This window comes from Diceros bicornis, chromosome 25, assembly GCF_020826845.1.
Source record: "Diceros bicornis minor isolate mBicDic1 chromosome 25, mDicBic1.mat.cur, whole genome shotgun sequence".
NCBI lineage: Eukaryota > Metazoa > Chordata > Mammalia > Perissodactyla > Rhinocerotidae > Diceros > Diceros bicornis.
In genome coordinates this window covers 27,668,809-27,690,817 of record NC_080764.1, presented here as the reverse complement: position 1 = coordinate 27,690,817, position 22,009 = coordinate 27,668,809, and the positions used below count along the sequence as shown (strand labels likewise).

The 22,009-nt window shown below is 37.2% G+C and overlaps 1 protein-coding gene across 6 annotated transcripts in view; it reads right to left on the bottom strand.

Annotated features, from left to right (window-relative positions):
• Window positions 1-22,009, bottom strand: part of CEP83 (centrosomal protein 83) — a 121,152-nt gene that overhangs the window by 52,143 nt on the left and 47,000 nt on the right. For all 6 annotated transcript variants that reach the window (XM_058568657.1, XM_058568658.1, XM_058568654.1 and 3 more), the window contains 2 exons: window positions 17,789-17,881; window positions 15,714-15,845 (listed from right to left, as the gene is read on the bottom strand). In XM_058568657.1, the coding sequence (XP_058424640.1) occupies window positions 15,714-15,845; window positions 17,789-17,881 (225 nt within the window). The remainder of the gene's footprint in view (window positions 1-15,713; window positions 15,846-17,788; window positions 17,882-22,009) is intronic.

Here is a 22,009-nt window from a genome sequence, read left to right as displayed (position 1 = left end):
CTAGTCAAATTCTCTATTTCTTCATGATTCAGTTTTGGAAGGTTGTATGATTCTAGGAATTTATCCATTTCTTCTAGACTATCCAATTTGTTGGCATATAGCTTTTTGTAGTACTCTCTTATAACCTTTTGTATTTCTGAGGTGTCTGTTGTAATTTCTCCTCTTTCATTTCTGATTTTATTTATTTGAGCCTTCTCTCTTTTTTTCTTGGTGAGTCTAGCTAAAGGTTTGTCATTTTTGTGTATCTTTTCAAAGTACCAGCTCTTAGTTCCATTGATTTTTTTCCTCTTATTTTTCAGTCTCTCTTTTGTTTATTTCTGCTCTGATTTTTAATATTTCCTTCCTTCTACTGAGTTAGGCTTTGTTTGTTCTTCTTTTTCCAATCCCTTTAGGTGCACTGTTAGATTGTTTATTTGAGATTTTTTTTGCTGGTTGAGGTAGGCCTGTATTGCTATAAACTTCCCTCTTAGAACCGCTTTTGCCATATCCTATAAATTTTAGCATGTCGTATTTTCATTTTCATTTGTCTCCAGGTATTCTTTGATTTCTCCTTTGATTTCATCATTGATCCAATCAATGTTCAGTAGCATCTTGTTTAATCTCCACAAGAGATTTGTGGCTTTGTGGCTTTTCCGATTTTCTTCCTGTTTCTTCTTAAATTTATTGAGATTTGTTTTGTGGCCTAATATGTGATCTTCCCTAGAGAATGTTCCATGTGCATTTGAAAAGAATGTGTATTCTGCAGTTTTTGGATAGAATATTCTATATTATATCTACTAAGTCCATCTGGTCTAATGTGTCATTTAAGTCCAATATTTCCTTATTGATCTTCTGTTTGGATAATCTATCCATTAGTGTAAGTAGTGTTCAAGTCCCCTACTATTATTGAGCTGCTGTCTATTTCTCCTTCTATGTCTGTTAATAATTGCCTTATACATTCAGGAGCTCCTATGTTGGGTGCACAGACATTTACAATTATATAGTAATATAATTATAGAAGAGGAGGGGCTGGCCCCGTGGCTTAGCGGTTAAGTGCGTGTGCTCCGCTACTGGCGGCCCGGGTTCGGATCCCGGGTGCGCACCGTCGCACCGCTTCTCCGGCCATGCTGAGGCCGCATCCCACATACAGCAACTAGAAGGATGTGCAACTATGACATACAACTATCTACTGGGGCTTTGGGGAAAAAAAGGAGGAGGACTGGCAATAGATGTTAGCTCAGAGCCGGTCTTCCTCAGCAAAAAGAGGAGGATTAGCACGGATGTTAGCTCAGGGCTGATCTTCCTCACCAAAAAAAAAAAAAAAAAAGTGATCGCTAGAAAAAAAAAAAAGAGGATACAGTTATATCCTCTTGTGAGATTGTTCCTTTTATTATTATGTAGTGCCCTTCTTTGTCTCGTCACTGTTTTTGTTTTCAAGTCTATTTTGTCTGATATAAGTATTGTTACCCCATCTTTCTTTTCATTGCCACTTGCATGGAGTATCTTTTTCCATCCCTTCACTTTCAATTTGTGAGTGTCTTCAGGTCTGAAGTATGTCTCTTGTATGCAACATATATATGGGTCTTGTTTTTTATCCAATCGGCCACACTATGCCTTTTGATTTGAGCATTTAGTTCATTGACATTTAAAGTAGATATTGATAAGAATGTACGTATTGCCATTTTGTTACTTTCTTTCTGGGTGTTTTGGTATTTCTTCTCTGTTCTTCTTCTCTTGCTCTCTTCCCTTGTGGTTTGATGGCTTTCTCTAATGTTATGTTTGGGTTCCTTTCTTTTAAGTTTTTTGTATTCATTATAGGTTTCTGGTTTCTGATTACCATGAGGTTCATATATAATAACCTACATACATAACAATCTATATTAAGTTGATGGTCTCTTAAGTATGACCACTTGCTAAGAGGTCTACTGTCTTACTCCTCTACTCCCACATTTTATGTTTATGACATCATATCTTTTTGGGCGTGTGTATCCATTACCCTCTTATCACGGAAATAGATAATTTTAGTACTTTTGTCTTTTGACCTTCATATTAGCTTCATAGATGGTTGACCTGTTACCTTTACTATATGTTTGCCTTTACCAGTGATTTTATTGCCTTTTTCTTTTTTTGGGTAATTTTCTTGTTCCTATTTGTGGTCTTCTATTTTCCACTTAAGTTCCTTTAGCATTTCTTGTAAGGCTGGTTTCTTGGTGATAAACTCCTTTAGTCTTTGCTTGTCAGGCAAACTCTTTATCTCTCCTTCCATTCTGAATGTTAACCTTGCCAGGTAGAGTTATTCTCAGCTGTATGTTTTTTCCTTTCAGCACTTTAAATGTATTGTGCCACTCCCTTCTAGCCTATAAGGTTTCTGCTGAGAAGTCAGCTGATAGCCTTATGGGGTTTCCTTTGTATGTAACTTGCTGCCTTTCTCTTGCGGCTTTTAGGATTCTCTCTTTAATTCTTGACATTTTAATTATAATGTGTCTTGGTGTGGGCCTCTTTGGATTTATCTTGTTTGGTGCTCTCTGTGCTTCGTGTACCTGGATGTCTGCTTCCTTCCTTAGGTTAAGAACGTTTTCAGCTATTATTTCTTCAAATAGATTCTCTGCCTCTTTGTCTCTCTCTCGTCCGTCTCTCTCCTCCTCCACCTATAATACGAACGTTAGCGCACTTGATGTTGTCCCAGAGGTCCGTTAGACTGTCCTCATTCTTTTTAATTCTTTTTTATCTGTTCAGCTTGGGTGATTTCTTCTAGTCTTTCATCCAGCTCACTGATCTGTTCTTCTGTATCTACTCTGCTACTGAGCCCCTCTAGTGAATTTTTCATTTCCAGTATTATATTCTTCATTTCTGATTTGGTTCTTTTGTATATTTTCCAATTCTTTGTTGAAGTTCTCACTGAGTTCATCCATTCTTCTCCAAAGATCAGTGAGCATCCTTATGACTTAGTTTGTACTCTTTGTCAGATAGATTGTATATCTCTGTTTCCTTTAGTTCTTTTTCTAGGGTTTTGTCCTGTTCCCTTACTTGGGACATAGTCCTTTGTCTCCTCATTTTGCCTCTTTCTCTGTACTTATATCTATATATTTCGTAGGTTAGCTATGTCTCCTGATCTTGGAGAGGTGGCCTTATGTTAAGAGATGCCTTGTAAGGTCCAGCAGTGTGCTTCCCTCTCGTCACCAGTCCCAAATGTTCCAGGAGTGTCCCCTGTGTGGGCTACGTGTGTCCTTCTGTTGTGGCAGGGTTGCTCTTCCTGCAAGTGCCCGAGGAGGCTAGACTGTCCTCCTGGCTGGCAGGTGGTAATGCTCAGCTGTGTGTGGCTGCTATGGACTCTTCAGTCACTTTACTGGGCAGGGGGAGCCCCAGCACAGTTGGCTACAAGATCTAATAGCACATTCCTGTTGCAGTTTTTCTGTTAAGTGAGTAGGCCCCTGGCATGGCTGGTTGCTAGGCTCAGGGGCTTACAAATGCTATAGGCCTCCAGCCTGCAAGGCTGCTGTCAGCTCTCAGTAGTGCAGCTGGGTGGGGCCAGCCCCAGGCATGGGAGCACCCAATTGTTTCAGGCTTTGGAAGGTGGGGCGGATTCCTTATGTGGCTGTTTGAGAAGCACAAGTCAGCTGCAGTTGAAAAACCCCTCCGCCCACAGGGCTACACCCCCCATCAACACACAGTCCTGCCTTGTGCACACACCCTGACCCACTGAAGCAGATCCAGTCGCCCCACTGCAGAGGCCCCACACACTGCACTAATGCAGGCCCACCCCTTGCGCATGCCCTTCCCTGCAGAGGTGGAACCACGTGCCGGGCTGCAGAGGTTCTAGGCATCCCGCCTATGGAGGCCCACCAGCTGCCCAAAGGCTTGCTATTGGGTGGGGCCAGTCCCTAGGGTGGGCTGTGTGCCCTGGCTGAGCTAGGTTAAATTGATCCTGTAGTGGGTGGGGCAGACTCTGGGCTAACAAGCTAGGGAAAGAACTCCAATGGCATCTGCCAGCATCTGGGTCAGCATGCCCGTACTAGGTCACAAAAGTGGCTGCCACCAATGTTTCAGTCCCTGGGGAGGTCTCACCTCTCACCAAGATGCACCCAGAGCCTATCAAGTGAGTCTCTTTTCACCAAAGTACTGGGCACCTTTCTTTCTTGTGATTTTAGGTTGCTTTCCACAATGGGTGAATTTGTGGGTAGGCCCTTTAAGAGCTGGCTTTTTTCCCCTTACGTCCGATAGCTTTTCTGGGGGTATTCCCCATTGTAGTTAATAGCCAGCAAAATCAGATATTATGACACTTGTCTCAGTTGTGCTGAGTCCAACAGCTGCTTATTGTGGTAACGCTCCCCCATTCATATCCTCCACTCCTCCAGCGAAGGCTTCGTGCCTTAGGATTGCTCCTAACCAGCTGTGAAGTGCTGTGGCTCAAAGATAACTTTTTTCTCTCCAGAAAGGAATTTCTGCCTCTTCCACCTTGGTCAGCACTGTCCCTTTATGTGGGGGTTCTTTTTATTCAGTTTTCAGTTCTCTCTCAGGGGTAATTGCTCCAAGAGTAGCTATAAATTTGTTGTGTCCGTGGGAGGAGATGAGTTCAGAGTCTGCCTATGCCGCCATCTTGACACTGTCATTTTTCTTTTTCTACTTCTTGTTTTAGGTTTCTTCTTTCTTTTTCCTGCCTTCCTGTGGGTTCCTTGTACTTTTTTTTTAGGATTCCATTTTGATTTATCGATAATGTTCTGAGTGTATCTCTTTGTGCAGATTTTTTAGTTGTTATTCTGGAAATTACATTACATACACATAACTTATAATAGTCTACTGGGTTCATTTTACCAGTTCAAGTGATGTGTAGAAACTGTATCTCCCTCTACATTGTTTTGCCCTTGTTTATAATATAATTCTCTTAATTATTTCCTCTATACACATTTAAAACCACACCAGGCAGTGTTATAATTTTTGTTTCAACCAGCAAACAAAACTTAGAAAACTCATTCAGCAAAGGAAAGTCTATTGTATATACCCATAATTTTGCTTACCGTGTTCTTTTATCCTTCTTGATGTTTTCAGGTTCCTTTGTTTTATTGTTTTCTTTCTGTTGAGAGAATTTTCCTTAAACATTCTTGAACAGATTCTCTTAGTTTTCCTTATTCTAAGAATGTCCTGATTTACCCTTCATTCCTAAAAGGATATTTTTGCTGGATATAGAAATATGAGTTGACATTTTTTTTCATTCAGCACTTGATAACGTTGTGGCACTTCCTTCTGGCCTCTATGGTTTCTGACGAGAAATGTCTTGGAATTTTCCCCCTATAAGTAAGGTATCACTTCCCTCTTGCTGCTTTCAAGATTTTTTTTTCCTATAGTTTTTATAAGTTTGACTATGATGTCTCTTAGTGTGGATTTCTTTGGTTTTATCCTGTTGGATGTTCACTTAGCTTCTAGGCTATATGTTTGTGTCTACCAAATTTGGGGCATTTGCAGCTTTCATTTCTTCAAGCACCATCCTCTTTCTCTTTTCAAGGACAAAAATCTCAGATAATTTGTTCTAGTCCCACAGGTACCTGAGGTTTTTTCTGGTCATTTCTTTTGAGTCTATTTTCTGCAGTTTGCTCAGATTAGGTAATTTCTAATGTTCTATCTTCAAGTTCACTGATTCTTTCCTCTATCCCCTCCATTCTGATGTTAAGACCAGCCATTGAGATGTTTTTATTTTTGGTCTTTTAGAGTCTTTTTGAACATCATATTTTTCAGTTCTAATATTTCCATTTGGTTCTTCTTTACATTTTCTGTTTCTTTGATGAGACTCCCTACTTTTTCATTTGTTTCAAGTATGTTTGTAATAGTATACTGAAGGATTTTTTTTTACCATGGCCACTTTAAAATCTTGATAATTATAACATTTCTGTCATCTCAGTGTTAGCATCTATTGTCTTTTTTCATTTAGTTTGAGATCTTCCAGGTTCTTAGTATGACAAGTGATTTTCGATAGAAACTTGGACTTTTTAGGTATTGTTATGAGACTCTGGATCTTACTTAAAGTTTCTGTCTTAGCTGGCTTTTTATGACATCATTCCGGCAGGGGAAGGATGGTGTTGCTGCCTCATTACTGCCAGGTGGAGGTAGTAGTCCAGAGTCCCCACTTTACCTCTATGACACCCAAGGTTGGAGAGGCTCCTCAGGAGACCCATGCTGGCTGGAAGCAAGAGTTCCAGCTCCCCAGCAGGCCCACTGATGCCTCCCTTGTTGGCAGAGGTAGGAATGTCTTGTTATTGCTCCTTATGAGGGCTCTTCCATTGACACTACATGGCTGGGCAGTGGTGAAAGTCCTCATTCTACACTAGGCCTACACTAGGCATGACCCAAGCAGGGAAGGGGCAGGGCACTTCATTACAGCCAGTTGAGGGTGGAAATTTAGGCTCCCAATGTCGTCTCCAATGCCACCATAGCAGGAGTGAGAGCCCTTGTTATATTGCCAAGTGGGGATGCAGGTCCTGGCTCCCTGCCTGGCCTTCCCCGGTATCATCCTGGCTGGGAGTTACAGAGTTCCTCATTAGAGCCTGGGGAAGGTGGAATTCTAGGCGTTCCACTGGCCTTTGCCAGCATGGGTGGGCCAGTTTTTACTGCAGTGTTTGGCTGGAGTAGAATTGTTATTACCTAAATTAACTAGGATAGAAAGGCTGCTCTTTTCCTAGTGCTTTGCCTAAAGAAAAGAGGCCTGTGTTGGGGCTTTTTACTGTCCGTGCCAAGTTGCTGGTTTCTTCAGCATCAAGTCTGGGATATACAAGGCAAAATGAAAACCCAGGGACTATACCACAGTCAGTCCTTGGGTCCCAAGGTCCTTAGCTGTTATGCCTTTTCTCCATCTCTCAGTATCTTGTTTTACATATAATGTCCAGAGTTTTTTGTTTTACTTACCAGGGGGAACAGGAAAAAGTAAACCTACTCCATCTTCTTGGAAGCAAAAGTCTTCTGGTTGCTTTTAAGATTTTTCTCTTTATCACTAGTTGTAAGAAATCTGAATCTATGTGCCTTGGTGTAGTTTTCTTCATGTTTTCTATGCATGTAGTAATTGAGATTCACGGATATGTGGGTTTATAGCTTTCATGAAATCTGAAAAATCTGGCCATTATTTCTTAAAATTTTTTTTTTCTATTCTTTTCTTCTCCTTTTAGAATTTCAATTATCTGATGTCGTCCCACTATGAGCTATATTTGTTTTTTTCCTATCCTTTTTCTCTCTGTATTTCATCTTGGATAGTTTCTATTGCTATATCATGAATTTAGCTATTACCTTTTCTTATGCAGTGTCTCATCCACTTTTAGTGTATTTTCCATTTAGGTTGTCTTTTTCATCACTAGGATACTTTCTTAAAAATATTTTCCAATTCTCTCATTATGCTCAAGGTTTTTGTTTTTTTTTTTGAGGAAGATCAGCCCTGAGCTAACATCCATGCTAATCCTCCTCTTTTTGCTGAGGAAGACCGGCTCTGAGCTAACATCTATTGCCAATCCTCCTCCTTGTGTTTTTTTGTTTTCCCCCAAAGCCCCAGTAGACAGTTGTATGTCATAGTTGCACATCCTTCTAGTTGCCATATGTGGGGCATGGCATCAGCATGGCTGGAGAAGCAATACATCGGTGCGCGTCCGGGATCCAAACCCGGGCTGCCAGTAGCAGAGCACACGCACTTAACCACTAAGCCATGGGGCCAGCCCCTATGTTCGAGGTTTTCCTTAACTTTCTGAGCATATGGAATATATTTTTATGATTTAATAACTGACTTTGTCTACTAATTCTGTAATCTCTAGGTCTGTTCCTAATGATTGATCTTTTTCTTGATTATAAAAAACACTTTCCTGCTTCTTTGCATGCCCAGTCATTTTTTTAAAAGTCTTTATATTTTAGAGAGTTTTAGGTTTACAGCAAAATTGAGCAGAAAGTTCCCATCTGTCCCTGCCCCCACATATCCACAGCCTCCCCCACTATCAACATCTCACACCAGAGTGGTACGTTTGTCACAACTGATGAACCTATACCAACATATCATTATGACAAAAAGTCCATAGTTTACATTACGGTTCACTCTTGTGTGTTATACATTCTGTGGATTTTGACAAATGTATGTTAGCATGTATGTACCATTATAGTATCATACAGAAGCATTTCACTGCCCTAAAAAATCCTCTGTGCTCTACCTATTCATCCCTCCCTCTCCTCTAACCCCTAGCAACCACGGATCTTTTTAATATCTCCACAGTTTTGCCTTTTCCAGAATGTCATATAGTTGGAATCTGACAGTATGTAGCCTTTTCATATTGGCTTCTTTCACTTAGCAATACGCATTTAAGGTTCCTCCATATCTTTTCATGGCTTGCTAGCTCATTTATTTTTGGTGCTGAATAATATTCCATTGTCTGGATGTACCACAGTTGATTTAACTATTCACCTACTGAAGGACTTGGTGGCTTCCAAGTTTTAGCAATTAGGAATAAAGCTGCTAGAAATATCTGTGTGCAAGCTGTTGTGCAAATGTAAGTTTTCAGTTCTTTTGGGTAAACACCAAGGAGTACAACTGCCGGATAGTATGGTAAAATTATGTTTAGTTTTGTAAGAAACTACCAAACTGTCTTCTAAAGTTGCTGTACCATTTTGCATTTCCACCAGCAATGGTGGGAACTCCTATTGTTCCACATCCTCATCAGCAATTGGTATTGTCAGTGTCTTGGATTTGGCCATTCTAATAGGTGTATAGTTGTATCTCATTGTTTTAATTTGCAATGCCTAATGACAATATGTTAAATATCTTTTCAAATGCTTATCTGCCATCTGTATATCTTCTTTAGTGAGATATCTGTTAAGATCTTTGTCCCATTTTTAAATCAGGTTGTTTGTTTTCTTATTGTTGAGTTTCATAGTTCTTTGTATATTTTGGATAACAGTCCTATAACAAGTATGTGTCTTTAGCAAATATTTCTCCCAGTATATGGCTTCTCTTCCCATTCTCTTGACAGTGTCTTTCATTGAGCAGAAGTTTTCAATTTTAATGAAGTCCAACTTACCAATTATTTCTTTCATGTATCATGTTTTTGGTGCTGTACCTAAAAAGTCATTACCAAACCCAAGATCATCTAGGTTTTCCCCTATGCTATCTTCTAGGAGTTTGATAATTTAAAATTTTACATTTAGGTCTATGATCTATTTTGAGTTAATTTTTGTAAAGGGTGTACGGCTTATGTCTAAATCCACTTTTTTGCACATACATGTCCAATTGTTTTAGTACCATTTGTTGAAAAGACTTTCCATTCTGCCTTTTCTCCTCTGTCAAAGGCCAGATGACTGTATTAGTGTGGGTCTATCTCTAGACTCTCTGGTCTGTTCTAGTGACCCATTTGTCTAGTCTTTGCCAATAACACACGGTTTTGATTACTATAGCTTTACAGTAAGTCCTGAAGTCAGATGGTGTCAGTACTCCAATTTTGTTCTTCTCCAATTCTGTGTTGGCTATTCTGGGTCTTTTGTCTCTCTATATAAACTTTAGAATCAGTTTGTTGATATACACAAAGTAACTTGCTGGGGTTTTGATCAGGATTGTACTGAATCTATAGATCAACTTGAGAAGAAGAGACATCTTGACAACACTGAGTCTTCCTATCCATGAACATGGACTATCACTCCATTTATCTAGTTCTTCTTTGCATTCATCAGAGTTTTGTAGTTTTATTCATATAGACCTTGTACATATTGTTTTAGATTCACATCTAAGTTTCATTTGGGGGGATACTAACGTACATGCTATTGTGTTTTTAATTTCAAATTCCACTTGTACACTACTGTTATATAGCAAAGTGACTGTCTTTTGTACATTCAACTTCACTGTAATTGCTTATTAGTTCCAGGAGTTTTTTGTTGACTGTTTCAGATTTTCTGCATAGATAATCATGTATCTGCAAGTAAAGGCAGTTTTATTTCTTCCTTCCAAATGTGTATGTCTTTCATTTCTTTTTCCTGTCTTATTGTATTAGCTGAGACTTCCGGTACAACATTGAAAAGGAGTGGTAAGAGGGGACATCCTTGCCTTGTTCCTGATGTTAGTGGGACAGCTTCTGGTTTCTCAGCATTAAGTATGATGAAAGCTGTAGGTTTTTTGTAGCTGTTCTTTATCAAGTTGAAGTAGTTCCCCTGTATTCCTAGTTTGCTGAGAGTTTTTATCATGAACAGGTATTGGATTTTGTTAAATGTTTCTTCTGCAACTATTGATATGATTGTGTGATTTTTCTTTTTTAGCCTAACTGATGTGATTCATTACATTAATTTATTTTCTAATGTTGAACCAGCCTTGCATGCCTGGAATAAATTCACTTTGTTCATGGTTATTCTTTTTTGTACATTGTTTGATTTGATTTGCTAATATTTTGTTGAGGATTCTTGCATCTTTATTCACAAGAGATATTGCTCTGTGTTTTGTTTTCTTGTAAGGTCTCTAGTTTCGGTATTAGGTATGAGGCCATTCGGCCTCATGGAATGAGTTAAGAAGTATTCCCTCTGATTCTGTTTTCTTGAAGAGAGTGTAGAGACTTGGTATAATTTCTTCCTTAAACATTTGGCAGAATTCTCCTATGAACCCATTTGGGCTGCCAGTCATTTTACTGGATGTCAGCCATTGTCAATTTCACGTTTTTTTGGTGCTGGGTTCTTTTGTATTCCTTTACATACCTTTAAATCTTTGTTCTGTTATGCAGTTAAGTTACTCAGAAATAGTTAGATCCTTTCAAATCTTGCTTTTACACTTGTCAGGCAGGACCAGAGTAGCCTTTAGTCTAGAGCTAATTTGGCCCTACTACTAAGGTAAAATCCTTCTGAGTCTTCTACTCAATGCAGCATGCGTTGGGGAGCCCTTCCACACTGGTGGACATAAGATGGGGCTCACTTCATTTATTTTCCTTCCTTCAGGGATCACCACTTTGTACTGCCTGTTTTCCAGTGTCTGAAAACCATTGTTTCCTGTATTTTGCCCCAGTTTTTAGTCAGGGCCTTAGGGTAAATTCAGTTCCTATTCTGTATCACGGCCAGAAGCAGAAACCCCAGACTACCTAGATTTGAATCCTGGTTCTACTACATACTAGATGTATGAACCTGGACCAGTCTCTCAGTGCTTCATGAGTGTTTCCTCATAAATGAGTGTTTTCTTAGTTATAAAATGGGGATACTTATTATCTAATTCCTAGGGTTGTTGACAAATTCAAAGAAGTATATATAAAGTGCCTCTCTCAATAAATTAAATATGAATTTGTGTCTTGCCTCTATGTCTTTCTTTAACTTCTTCAACTTCCACAGATTCTCATTTACAAATCTGAAATCTATTTTAAAATATCTGCTATATTTATATGATAATTAGCACTATAATTAATGCTGTCAGGTACTAACAGTAATAATACCATTAATTTCAGCATTTATTATATGTCAGGCATTATGGTAATAAACATTTTGCACATGAAGTTTCAAGTTCCTAGATCTTAGTTTTTAAAATCAAGTTAGTTTACCTTTTTCCACTTTCTCCTATATGTACTAGAATTGATTTTTTTCCTATATTAACGATGGAATACAAAAATATTTTGTCATTTACTTACACTAAGAAGGTAGCACTTAAATTATTTACAGATTTAAAGTTCATATGTTAATGTAATTTTGGAAGCTACCATCTCCTTTCTTTATATCCCTTTTCCTTTTTTGTGAGGAAGACCAGCCCTGAGCCAACATTTGTTGCCAATCCTCCTCTTTTTGCTGAGGAAGATTGGCCTTGGGCTAACATCTGTGCCCATCCTCCTCCACTCCATATGGGATGCCGCCACAGCATGGCTTGATAAGCAGTGCGTCGGTGCACGCCTGGGATCCGAACCCGGGGTGGCCGAAGCGGAGAGCGTGAACTTAACCACTAAACCCCTGGGCTGGCCCCTCCCCTATTTTTTTTAAGAGAAAGATAATCATGGAAGAAAGCAGTTCTTAGAACTATGTTCTTGACCCCAGACATAGTTATGGACAGATTAGGATATGGGATACAAGAACTGTTGGGAAATGAAGTGATGTTCACTTAGTGTCTTAAAAAGAATTCTACTAAGACTGAACAAGAGAACAGAAATAATAACAGAAATAATAAAACATATGCCTTTTTTAGGCCCCGAGAGTTACCTTGGTCATGAAGATAGTAAAAGAAAATTGTGACTAATTAAAAAAAGCCATGGCAGGGAGCACCTGAAATTGGAGCAGTCAGAATGCTGGGAGGGAGATGAAGGTGGGGGATACAGGCACTGTAATGAGAAATGCCCTCAAACTATCTAGAGTATCCAAGTACAGACCTGACACTGAAAACTCTAGCATGCTAAAGTAAAGAAGAGGATCACATACATACTCAAGAAATTTGAGGACGTGGAATTTTAAATAATGATAAGAATAGCTAGCATTTACTGAATGCTTCCTACATGGTAGGTACTTGGCTAAGCACTCACATATTAATTTACTAAATCCTTACAACAACTCCACGAGATAGGTACTACTGTTAACACCATTTTACAGATTAGGACACTGATGCACACAGTAGTTAAGTCAGTTCCCGATGTCACATTAAATGAACATCTAAAACATTTTAAATTTTACATGTAAAAAGTTTAGTTTTTGAGATATTCTAAACTGCATTTACACAGAAAATCATAATGAGTAAAATTTCACAAAGCCCTTCTAAAAGGTCACCAAAATAATCCCAGGGAATTCCCACTGTGAGGTAATTTAATTTGGGAGACTTCTGCCTATTGTAATGTGGTTCAGAGTAAACTGAGAGGGGTTCAAGTCAGAGAACCTGGAATATTTTAGATAAAGGAACCCACTGGGCCTAAAGCAGCACTCTGGAAAGAACGTCAGAACCTACCAGGACAAAAACGATGTGTTTTTTGAGGTTTCATGATGTCTACTGACACGTGCGTCAGGATAAGGACCAAAACTAGAAGTGCACTATCAGCTACCGGTGCTCTAACAAAAAACTAACACGTGTAACAGGGACCCGGAAAAGTTCTCCTTTTTGCCACAGACACTTTGGCTTCTCACCAGCCCAATAAAAGCAAAGGTAGAGCTCAGTTTGCAGACCATGATGGAATAATCTTAGGGACTTAATACTAATGTCACTCTTGACCGTTTTTCATATGATGCAGTGCTCACTGTCCATGTCTCAAGATCTTAATACTTCCCCACCGAATTACTCTTGCTTCTTTCACTCATTCAGTCTACCAGTATAATCACCTGTACCTAAAACTCTGTATTGCTCTTTATTACTATTTGCAGAATAATATAAAATTAGAGTCCTAATAACACAATGAAAACACAATAGCACCACTTTTGAATAACAACTATATATGCAACTTCAGGATTTCATTTGTACAAAACTAATATATTAGTACTTCAGGATTTCATCTGTACGAAACTAATATTTTAGTACTTCAGGATTTCATCTGTACGAAACTAATATTTTAGTATAAATGAATATATTTTACACCAGTTTAAATTGTAAAATTAAAAGATGGCAAGAGTAGGCTTTACTTTGAAGTTTTATTGCTGTTTCATGATCCACAATCACCTCACTAGGTTTTACTGTTATTGTATATAAAAACTGGAGTATAGTGGCCACCCCGGTGGCGTGGTGTTTGAGTTCGCATGCTCTGCTTCAGCAACCTGGGGTTTGCAGGTTCAGATCCAGGGCATGGACCTACGCACTGCTTGTCAAGCCATGCTGTAGCAGGTATCCCACACGCAAAGTAGAGGAAGATGGGCACCGATGTTAGCCCAGGGCCAATCTTCCTTGGCAAAAAGTGGAGGATTGGCATTGGATGTTAGCTCAGGGCTAATCTTCCTCACCCAAAAAAAAAAACCCGAGTATAAAAAATTAGCAATGGAACGAAAGCAAATACCCAAAATACCCACTAATTAATATTGCTCCTGTATAAACAATTGAGAAGTAAAAAGAAAAGACCTTCAGTCTTATCAGAAAGTTTTACTTTTCTAACCTCTACTAATTATGGCTTCTTAGCTAGCTGTTTATCTTCAGCTTTCTAAGACTGTCATAAGACATTCCAATTATGAAAATTGGTGATGCCACTGACCTCTAAAAAATTTTAATGAATATCATTTGTTCTTTCATGGGGGAAAAACAGAACAGATTAGTCATCAGATTTCAGATGCAGCTTTCATTCTTTAAAAAAACAATAAAACTAAGAAACTAGAGAATACAAATAATCACTACCAGATAAACATCAACATTAGATTTAAAAGTGAAGTACAAAATAAAGCACCACTATCCTTAACCTCAACAGTTACTCTTCAATATACTAAATCTACATTTTAGGCTAGAAATCTTTATCACTCCTATTTTCCACAAGAAAATTTTCATATGCAGTTCCTTTAAGTCTGTCATAATTGCAGACTCAAAGCCTTTCATAATCACACAGTATACATTATTTTATCTCTTGACGAAATTACAGTTGTTGGATGGGCCCTAATTAGCGTGGCAACTTCAAATCATTGATAATTTCAAACTTAAAACTGGGAGTTGGGGTAGCTGAGTTCCACTGTTAACTTGGCTGCTGACTTCCTATGAGACTTTGGGCAAGTCACTTATTTTGTGCTTCAGTGTCCTCATTTAAAATGGAGAAAATAAGACAGTCTTGCCTCATCTCACTGACTATTCTAATAGAAGAGAGATCATATGCAAATGAAGCATTTAAAGCTGTAAAGAATTTTCTTAATGAAACAGACGTATAAATATTTATAGTTTTCTGGTACTGTATTATTAATGGACTCAAATGATCCAAAGTCCATACAGTTTTCTTATATATCGAACAATCAAGGAACAGTTTGCTCACTAATAAGAATAAATCAGTTTGATCCAATTAGTAATTGGCAAAGGAAGGTGAGTATACTTTAAATCTTAATTCCGAATAAAGACAACACAATAAATACATAATGCAGATGTGTCTCTCTCTAGAATGTTTCACATAACTACAGACAATCTGTTTTGTTTTGTTTTTTTTTTTTACAAATTCAACTAGCATTAGATTTGTTAGCTGAATACAGCAGGATAAAAATGGTATTTCTCTCTTTCCATCTTGAAAAATCATCTAAAAGTAACATAAAAAACGAGAAATATACATCCCATTTTTGGCAAAATTAGGAGACAAACCACAAAATGAGTAGAAAGGCTGCCAAAAGCAATAGAGACAGAGTAGGGGTGCATGCTGTAGAGAGAATGTTGCAATTGCAGACGTGAGAAAGAACCAAGTACACTTCTTGAAGGTGACAGGCACGCCCTAAGGTATACACACCCCTTGTTTATATCAGTGGAAACGAGGTACAGAGGCTGACAGCCAGGGCTCTCCTGAAGGTGGTCTGGCTCTAAGAAATAGAGGGAGACAGTGCTAAATAAGGACTCATACAAAATATATTTACAAAGAGAAGTCTGTCTCGATGCCTATGGGAGAAAAGAGACTATCTCCATTGACTGGGGCAAAATAAAGGAGGAAAAGAATAGGAAAATCTAACAGCCAAAAAAGAAGATTCATAAGAAAAGCGTTGCTATAGAGCAGATTCATGACAAATACTTCCCCATTAACTAATAAAACATAATTATACAATCCACTCTAAGGTGGGATTTTAAAAAAAATCATAAAATTTTATTGACTAGAAGTCTAATGACTAACTTAGTATAATCAATCACTCACCTCTGATTCATATTTTATTTTTTCTTCTTCTAAAATACGTGCAAATTCTTCTTTCTGGTGTTCAAATTCTGATTTGAGAAATGTATGTTCATAGCGAAGCTTATTATATTCAGCTCTATACTTTTCCACTTCCTAAATTAAAGGGAGATTACAATTTATCACCAATTTATAAATGAAATTTGTATCCACTCCAAAAATCACTTTTGCAAATAGAATTTTAAATTGTATTATATTGAGAGCCATTCTAAAAGTAAAAAATAAGCTTAACAGAACTATAAATAAGCCTTTGAAAAGCTCTCCTGACAAGTATCCTACATACAGAATTAGCACATTCCTGATAAAGCAAATTACCATTCAACTAACCTTATACCCTCACTGATTCTCATAATGATAAAAATTTATAGCATGTCAAAAATTTTTACCTCTGGGCTTAATAAAATAATATTTAAGAAAGTAGCACACCTTTCAAAATATAGTTAGATTAAAAAAATTAATTCCAGAGTTAAATATAAAACCCCCTAAAAGTCAGACAGATGAATTCAAAGTAGATAAAAGACTATTTGAATATTTAGTACAGTAACTTAAGGTTCAATCAAATATTACAATGATAGTTCAACTCAACACACTAGTCTGGAGAATACATGTAGCACCAACTCTCCTGACTAAGCAGGAACACATGCAACTCCAAATCCAAATCCAGTATGCTCCAAATCTGCTTCCTAACACTACAAAAGTTATTGGCATTCTGAATCTCGATAAGAACTTAGGCAATAAAGCAGAAAGATGAAGAAGACATCTTTGAACACCCATCAGGAAATCAAGTAACAAGGAAAGCATGCCTCCTAAAATACTCAGCTCACTGTAAATCTTCAGTTGAAAGATTTCTCTTCTAGGTCAGTTTACAAACCAAGAAAATGGGTTTTATGATTTTATTAGAGACATACTTTCTTTCAATTTTTTTAAAAAAATGTTTTTACTTAACTTGATCACCTACCTGAGGTCTAAGTGATTTTATTTACATCCAAAAATTAAATCTAAATCTACTCCAAAAGCACAATTCTTTGGATATCCTTTGGTTATCCACCAGAAGGATATTTTAAAGATGACTTTATCCAGCCAGTAAGCCATTTATAAAAGAGATTCCACAACTGCTTTGTGCAGTGACAGCATCACTAGACTACAGCTTTCCAAAGGGGTCCATTTTGAAGGGGACAATACTTAGTGTGTAAGGCCCAGTATATTTGTTAAACAAGGTAACACATAAAAAATGTCTAGCATAGTACCTAATATACTTAATATCTGCTGTCTTTTCCAGTTCCCTTTATTAAACATTTAGTCTTATTATTACCAACATTTCATATAAGGAGACTGATCTCAATCTGATAAAAAACTGTAACAAAGTTTTACTTTTCTGAGCATGAAATTCATTCTTTCATTCAACAAATATTAACTGAGCACCTACTGTATGCTAGGAGCTATTCTAGGAACATGGAATATAACTGAACAAAACAGATAAAGGTTCCTCCTCTCAGGTATCTTACATTCTAGAGGTGGTAAAACAGAAAATAAAAAAGCACAATAAATATTATATACCATATTAGAAAATGATAAGTACTAGAAAAAAATTCAAAGTAGAGCAGGGTAAATGGGGATCCAAAGGTCTAAGGAGAGATGGGAAAGGTAGGCTGCAATACTGGGTGGATGCGGGGCTGGTCAAAGTAGGCCTCATTGAGAAGGTGACATTTAAGCAAAGACTTAAAAGAGATGAGGAAGTTGGCCAAGAGATATCTGGAAGGAAAGGGTTCAAGGCAGAAGTAGCAGCTAGAGCAAAGACTCCTGAACTGCACCATTTCTGGAGTGCCCCAGAAACATCAAGGAGGCCACTGTGAATGGAGGAAAGGAAGTCAGAGAGGTAATGGGATCTGATCCTGTGCAGCCTTAAAGGTCTCTATAAAGACTCTAAGTAAGAAAGGGAGCTACTGCAGGGCTTTTGAGTAGGGGAATGGTGCTTTTCATCAAGCCTTTCATAGTCACGTGAAGATAAATGCATAGTTCCTTCTATATAAATTACTTACTTCATCCAGATTCCTAAAACGTTCTCTCATTGGAGTTTCTAATTCTTGTTGTATTTGGGCTCGTAACAATTCCAACTTTTGTGGAGTTAATACCTAATATGTACAGAAATACAAACAATTCTAAATATGAAATCACAAATATTAAAATCAAGAATTTGCCAAATTTCAAAGCCTCTCCCAATTATGACAATGAAATTCAATGGACAGAAATATCACAATATACCTAATTTTACAATAATCATTATATAAGTAGAACCATCATTTGAAACAATACTTGGAGAATCTCAATTTCAGGCTTTCAGAGATGTGAAAACACGAGGTCATGACAGTTTCTGATTATTATTATTGTTAATTGTTAGGAATAACTACATTAGCAGCTAAGGTTATCATGTTGCATACAATGGCTGATAGTTTATTTTCTAAAGCAAGCAAAATAAAGGTGTAATAATTTGGTATATACCACAGAGAATTCTTCACTTATTTTCAATCAGAAAAAGCCGATTTTTACTCTGACCACCAAAACTAATTTAGGCTCTTCCCTATTATACTCTCAACTCATATTTCAATAAGTAATCAAATATTTATATAAGCTCCTTAAGGGCACACACAGTCTTTATTCACCATGTGCCCTAACACCTAACACTACTGTCTGGCATATAGGAACCACTCAATAACTATTCCTTGAATGAATGAATGAATGAATACTAGTTGTAAAAAAAACCTAGTTTGTATTTACATTAATCTCTGAAAACTAAGAATAATGTTCAGTTTAATTCATTCATTTATTCATCAATACTCCAAATATTCCAAACGTTTTACTGAATAAATGCCTACTATATGTAAAGCATTGTGCAACATACTATAATCTACATAACATACTGTTCTAAATACCTTACCTGCATTAATTTATTTAATCCCTACAACAATCCACAACGTAGCTACATTATCATCCCTTTTTACAGAAATGGAAGCACACAGTCTAACCTTCTAAAGATCACAAAAACTCACAGGAAGCAACTCTCTCCCCATAAGAAGTTTAAACTCGCATATGAAAAATAACTTACACATACAAATAACTATGAAAATAGGCAATATAGGCTTACCAGACAGGTAAAGACGAACGGAAAAGATATTTAGGATAGAGAGAATGGCAAACCAAAGGAATGGGAAAACTAAAGCTTTAGGGAGAACCCAAAACCAAAGAATGGATAAAATTTTAAATTCCCTGGAGAGAAAAATGATCCTCAAAGGTGAGCTAAAGGTATTTTGGATGGGACCATGCTAAGCACTACAGGAAATTTAGAATCCTGGGTCCTTGTGCATTAATGCTGGTAGCAATCTCTAGATACTGTGACACCAAGGCCATGCTGACACATTTCCAAATGCCACCTAGGAGAGCTGCATCCTGGCTGGGAACAAAAGGGAAAAAGATGGAAGCCACAGAGTAGAAGGTTCCTGAATACCAGGGTTCATACTCTTATAATTTACTTAGTATTCAATAGTATTTACTTAAAAAAATTATTTTTACTTAAAATGAATATAATCACATAAATAAAATAACTCAAACAAAATAATACATAATATTAAAAAACTAAGCCTTCTTCTCACTTCAGTCATCCAGTTACCCTCTTAGGAAACAACCACTGTTAGTAATTTCTTATGTATTCTTCTTAAAACAATCTATAGATATACATGCATATATACCACTTTTAATTTTTATATAAAGAAGGCATACTATACACATTTTTATGCACCTTGCTTATTCATTGAAGGTTTTGAAGCTTAAGAATGGCATCACGGTATTTATATTTTAGGAAGAAGCAAGACAGATCAAAAGCTTTGGTGGGAGAGAATTGGTGGCTGTGGGAAGGAGAGGCAGTGAATGGAGCCAGAGAAACCAGATAGAAAGCCCTTATTATAATCTCGTTTATGATGTCAAGAGTTTGGGTGATAGTATCAAGAGTCCAAACTGAGAAGGGGTGATAATTAAAAGGAGGAGAGTAATAGGTAAACCCTCCTTGGATCCTGTTTCAAACAAACCAACTTTAAAAATAAACAAAAAAGCAAATAAACAATAAACAAATAATCAATAAAGCAAAAAAAAAAAAACCAAAAAAGGGAAAATTAAGGAAATCTGAACAAAGATGTGATATTAAGAGGTATTAAGGAAGAAGTACTTTTAGGTATGGTAATGGTATTGTGGCTATGCTTTTAAAGGAGGGATTGCCTTGGCATATAATAGAGATACATACTAAAATATTTAGGGTTGAGTTAGTACAATTTGCTTCAAAATAATCCAGAGGGGTTGAGGGACAGAAGGGGGGTGGGGTAGGTCAGAAGATAAAACAAGAATGGCTCAGAAATGGTAATTACTGATGTTGGGTGATGGGTAAATGGGGATGCAGCACACCACTCTACATTTGTACTTGTTTGAGATTTTCATAATTAAAAGTTAATTAAAAATAAAAGTGCTTCTACTTCCAGGAAGACAAACACATGGATAAAAAGAACAGATTAGTGGTTACCAGAGGGGAAGGGGGTTGGGGAGTGGGCAAAAGGGGTAAAGAGGCACATACATAAGGTGATGGATAAAAATTAGACTATTGGTGGTAAGTGCGATGCAGTCTATACAGAATACTGATAAATAATAATGTACACCTCAAATTTCACAATGTTATAAACCATTATGACCTCAATAAAATAAAAAAAAATAATAATAATAAAAACAAAATAAATAAAAGTGCTTCCACTTCCAGCAGGTGGCATAATAGAGACCAGATTTACTCTCCTGCCTGAAACAAATCAAAGAATGGACAAAAATCAAACAAGTGTTTTGAAGACACGGGACATAATGAAGCAACAAAGATTGCTGAGAGAAAACAGAAGGTGAGTTTTGTGAAAGCTTCCAGACAATGGCATAGGAAAGGATACCCAGAGTCTGATGGACTCCCTGACTTGAGGAGATGGAACTGAGAATCCAGGGGACTAGTGTGGCTAGAGTCACAAGACAGGGTAGCAGAGAGGAGGGCAGCACAGAAAGAAAATCATGAATATCTGCACAAGGTTCCTCTCAACTCATTCAGCAGAGTACTGACCAGCACATGCATGTAAGGAAAACATCTAAGGCCAAGAAAAGAACCACCTAAACAGATCAGAGATTAGAGGGATGATTACTCAGAGCTCACACAGAGCTATGAATAGTTCCTTTTCCCAAAAGCCAGACTGAAAAACTTCATTTCATAGAGATGTAATTAGAGTACTCAGAAGGATCTCAGCAGTGGGAAATAATGAGCACTACTCTAAACACTAATCTGCTCCCACTTAACAAATCTTAAAAACAACCAGAAAGACAAAATTGTTTCCAAGTAACTGTGTCCTAAAACAAAGCTCAAGAATATTTATCAGAATACAAAAATATCTAGCACTCAGCAAAGTAAAATTTACATCTAGCATCCAATAAAAATTTACCAGGAATGCAAAGAAGCAGGAAAATACTACCCAGAATAAATAGGAAAAAAAAGTCAACCAACCCAGAAGTAATACGTATGTTAGAATTAGTAAAGACATTAAAATAGTTATTACAACTGAATTCCATATGTTCAAAAAGCTAGAGAAAAGGTTGAACATGTTAAATAGAGATAAGGAAGATACCAAAAAAGACCAAAATTGGACTTCAAGATAAAAACTACAATTTCTGAAATGAAACATACACTATACGGGATTAATGGCAGATTAGACACTGCAGAAGAAAACATCAGAGAACTTGAAGACATGACAACAGAAACTATCCAAAATGAAACAAAGAGACAAACAAAGATTAAAATAAAGAAACAGAACATCAGTGAGCTAGGGGAGAACTTGAAATGGCCTGATATTGGACTCCCCCCAAAAGAGATGAAAGAGGAGGCAGAAAAAAATATTTTAAGATGTAATGTCCAAAAATGTTCTAAATTTGATGAAAACTATAAACCCAAAGACCCAAGAAGCTCAATAAACCCCAAGCCCAGAAAGTGCAAAGGCATGTCAATCAAATTACTCAAAATCAGCAACAAAGAGAAAATTTTAAGAGGAGCCAAGAAAAAAAGACACATTGCATACACAGACAAAGATAAGAATGACAGCAAATTTCTTATGTGAAACAACATAAGCGAGAAGACAGAAGAGCAACATTGTTAAGGTACTGGGGGAAAAACTGTCACCCTAGAATTCAATACTTAGCAA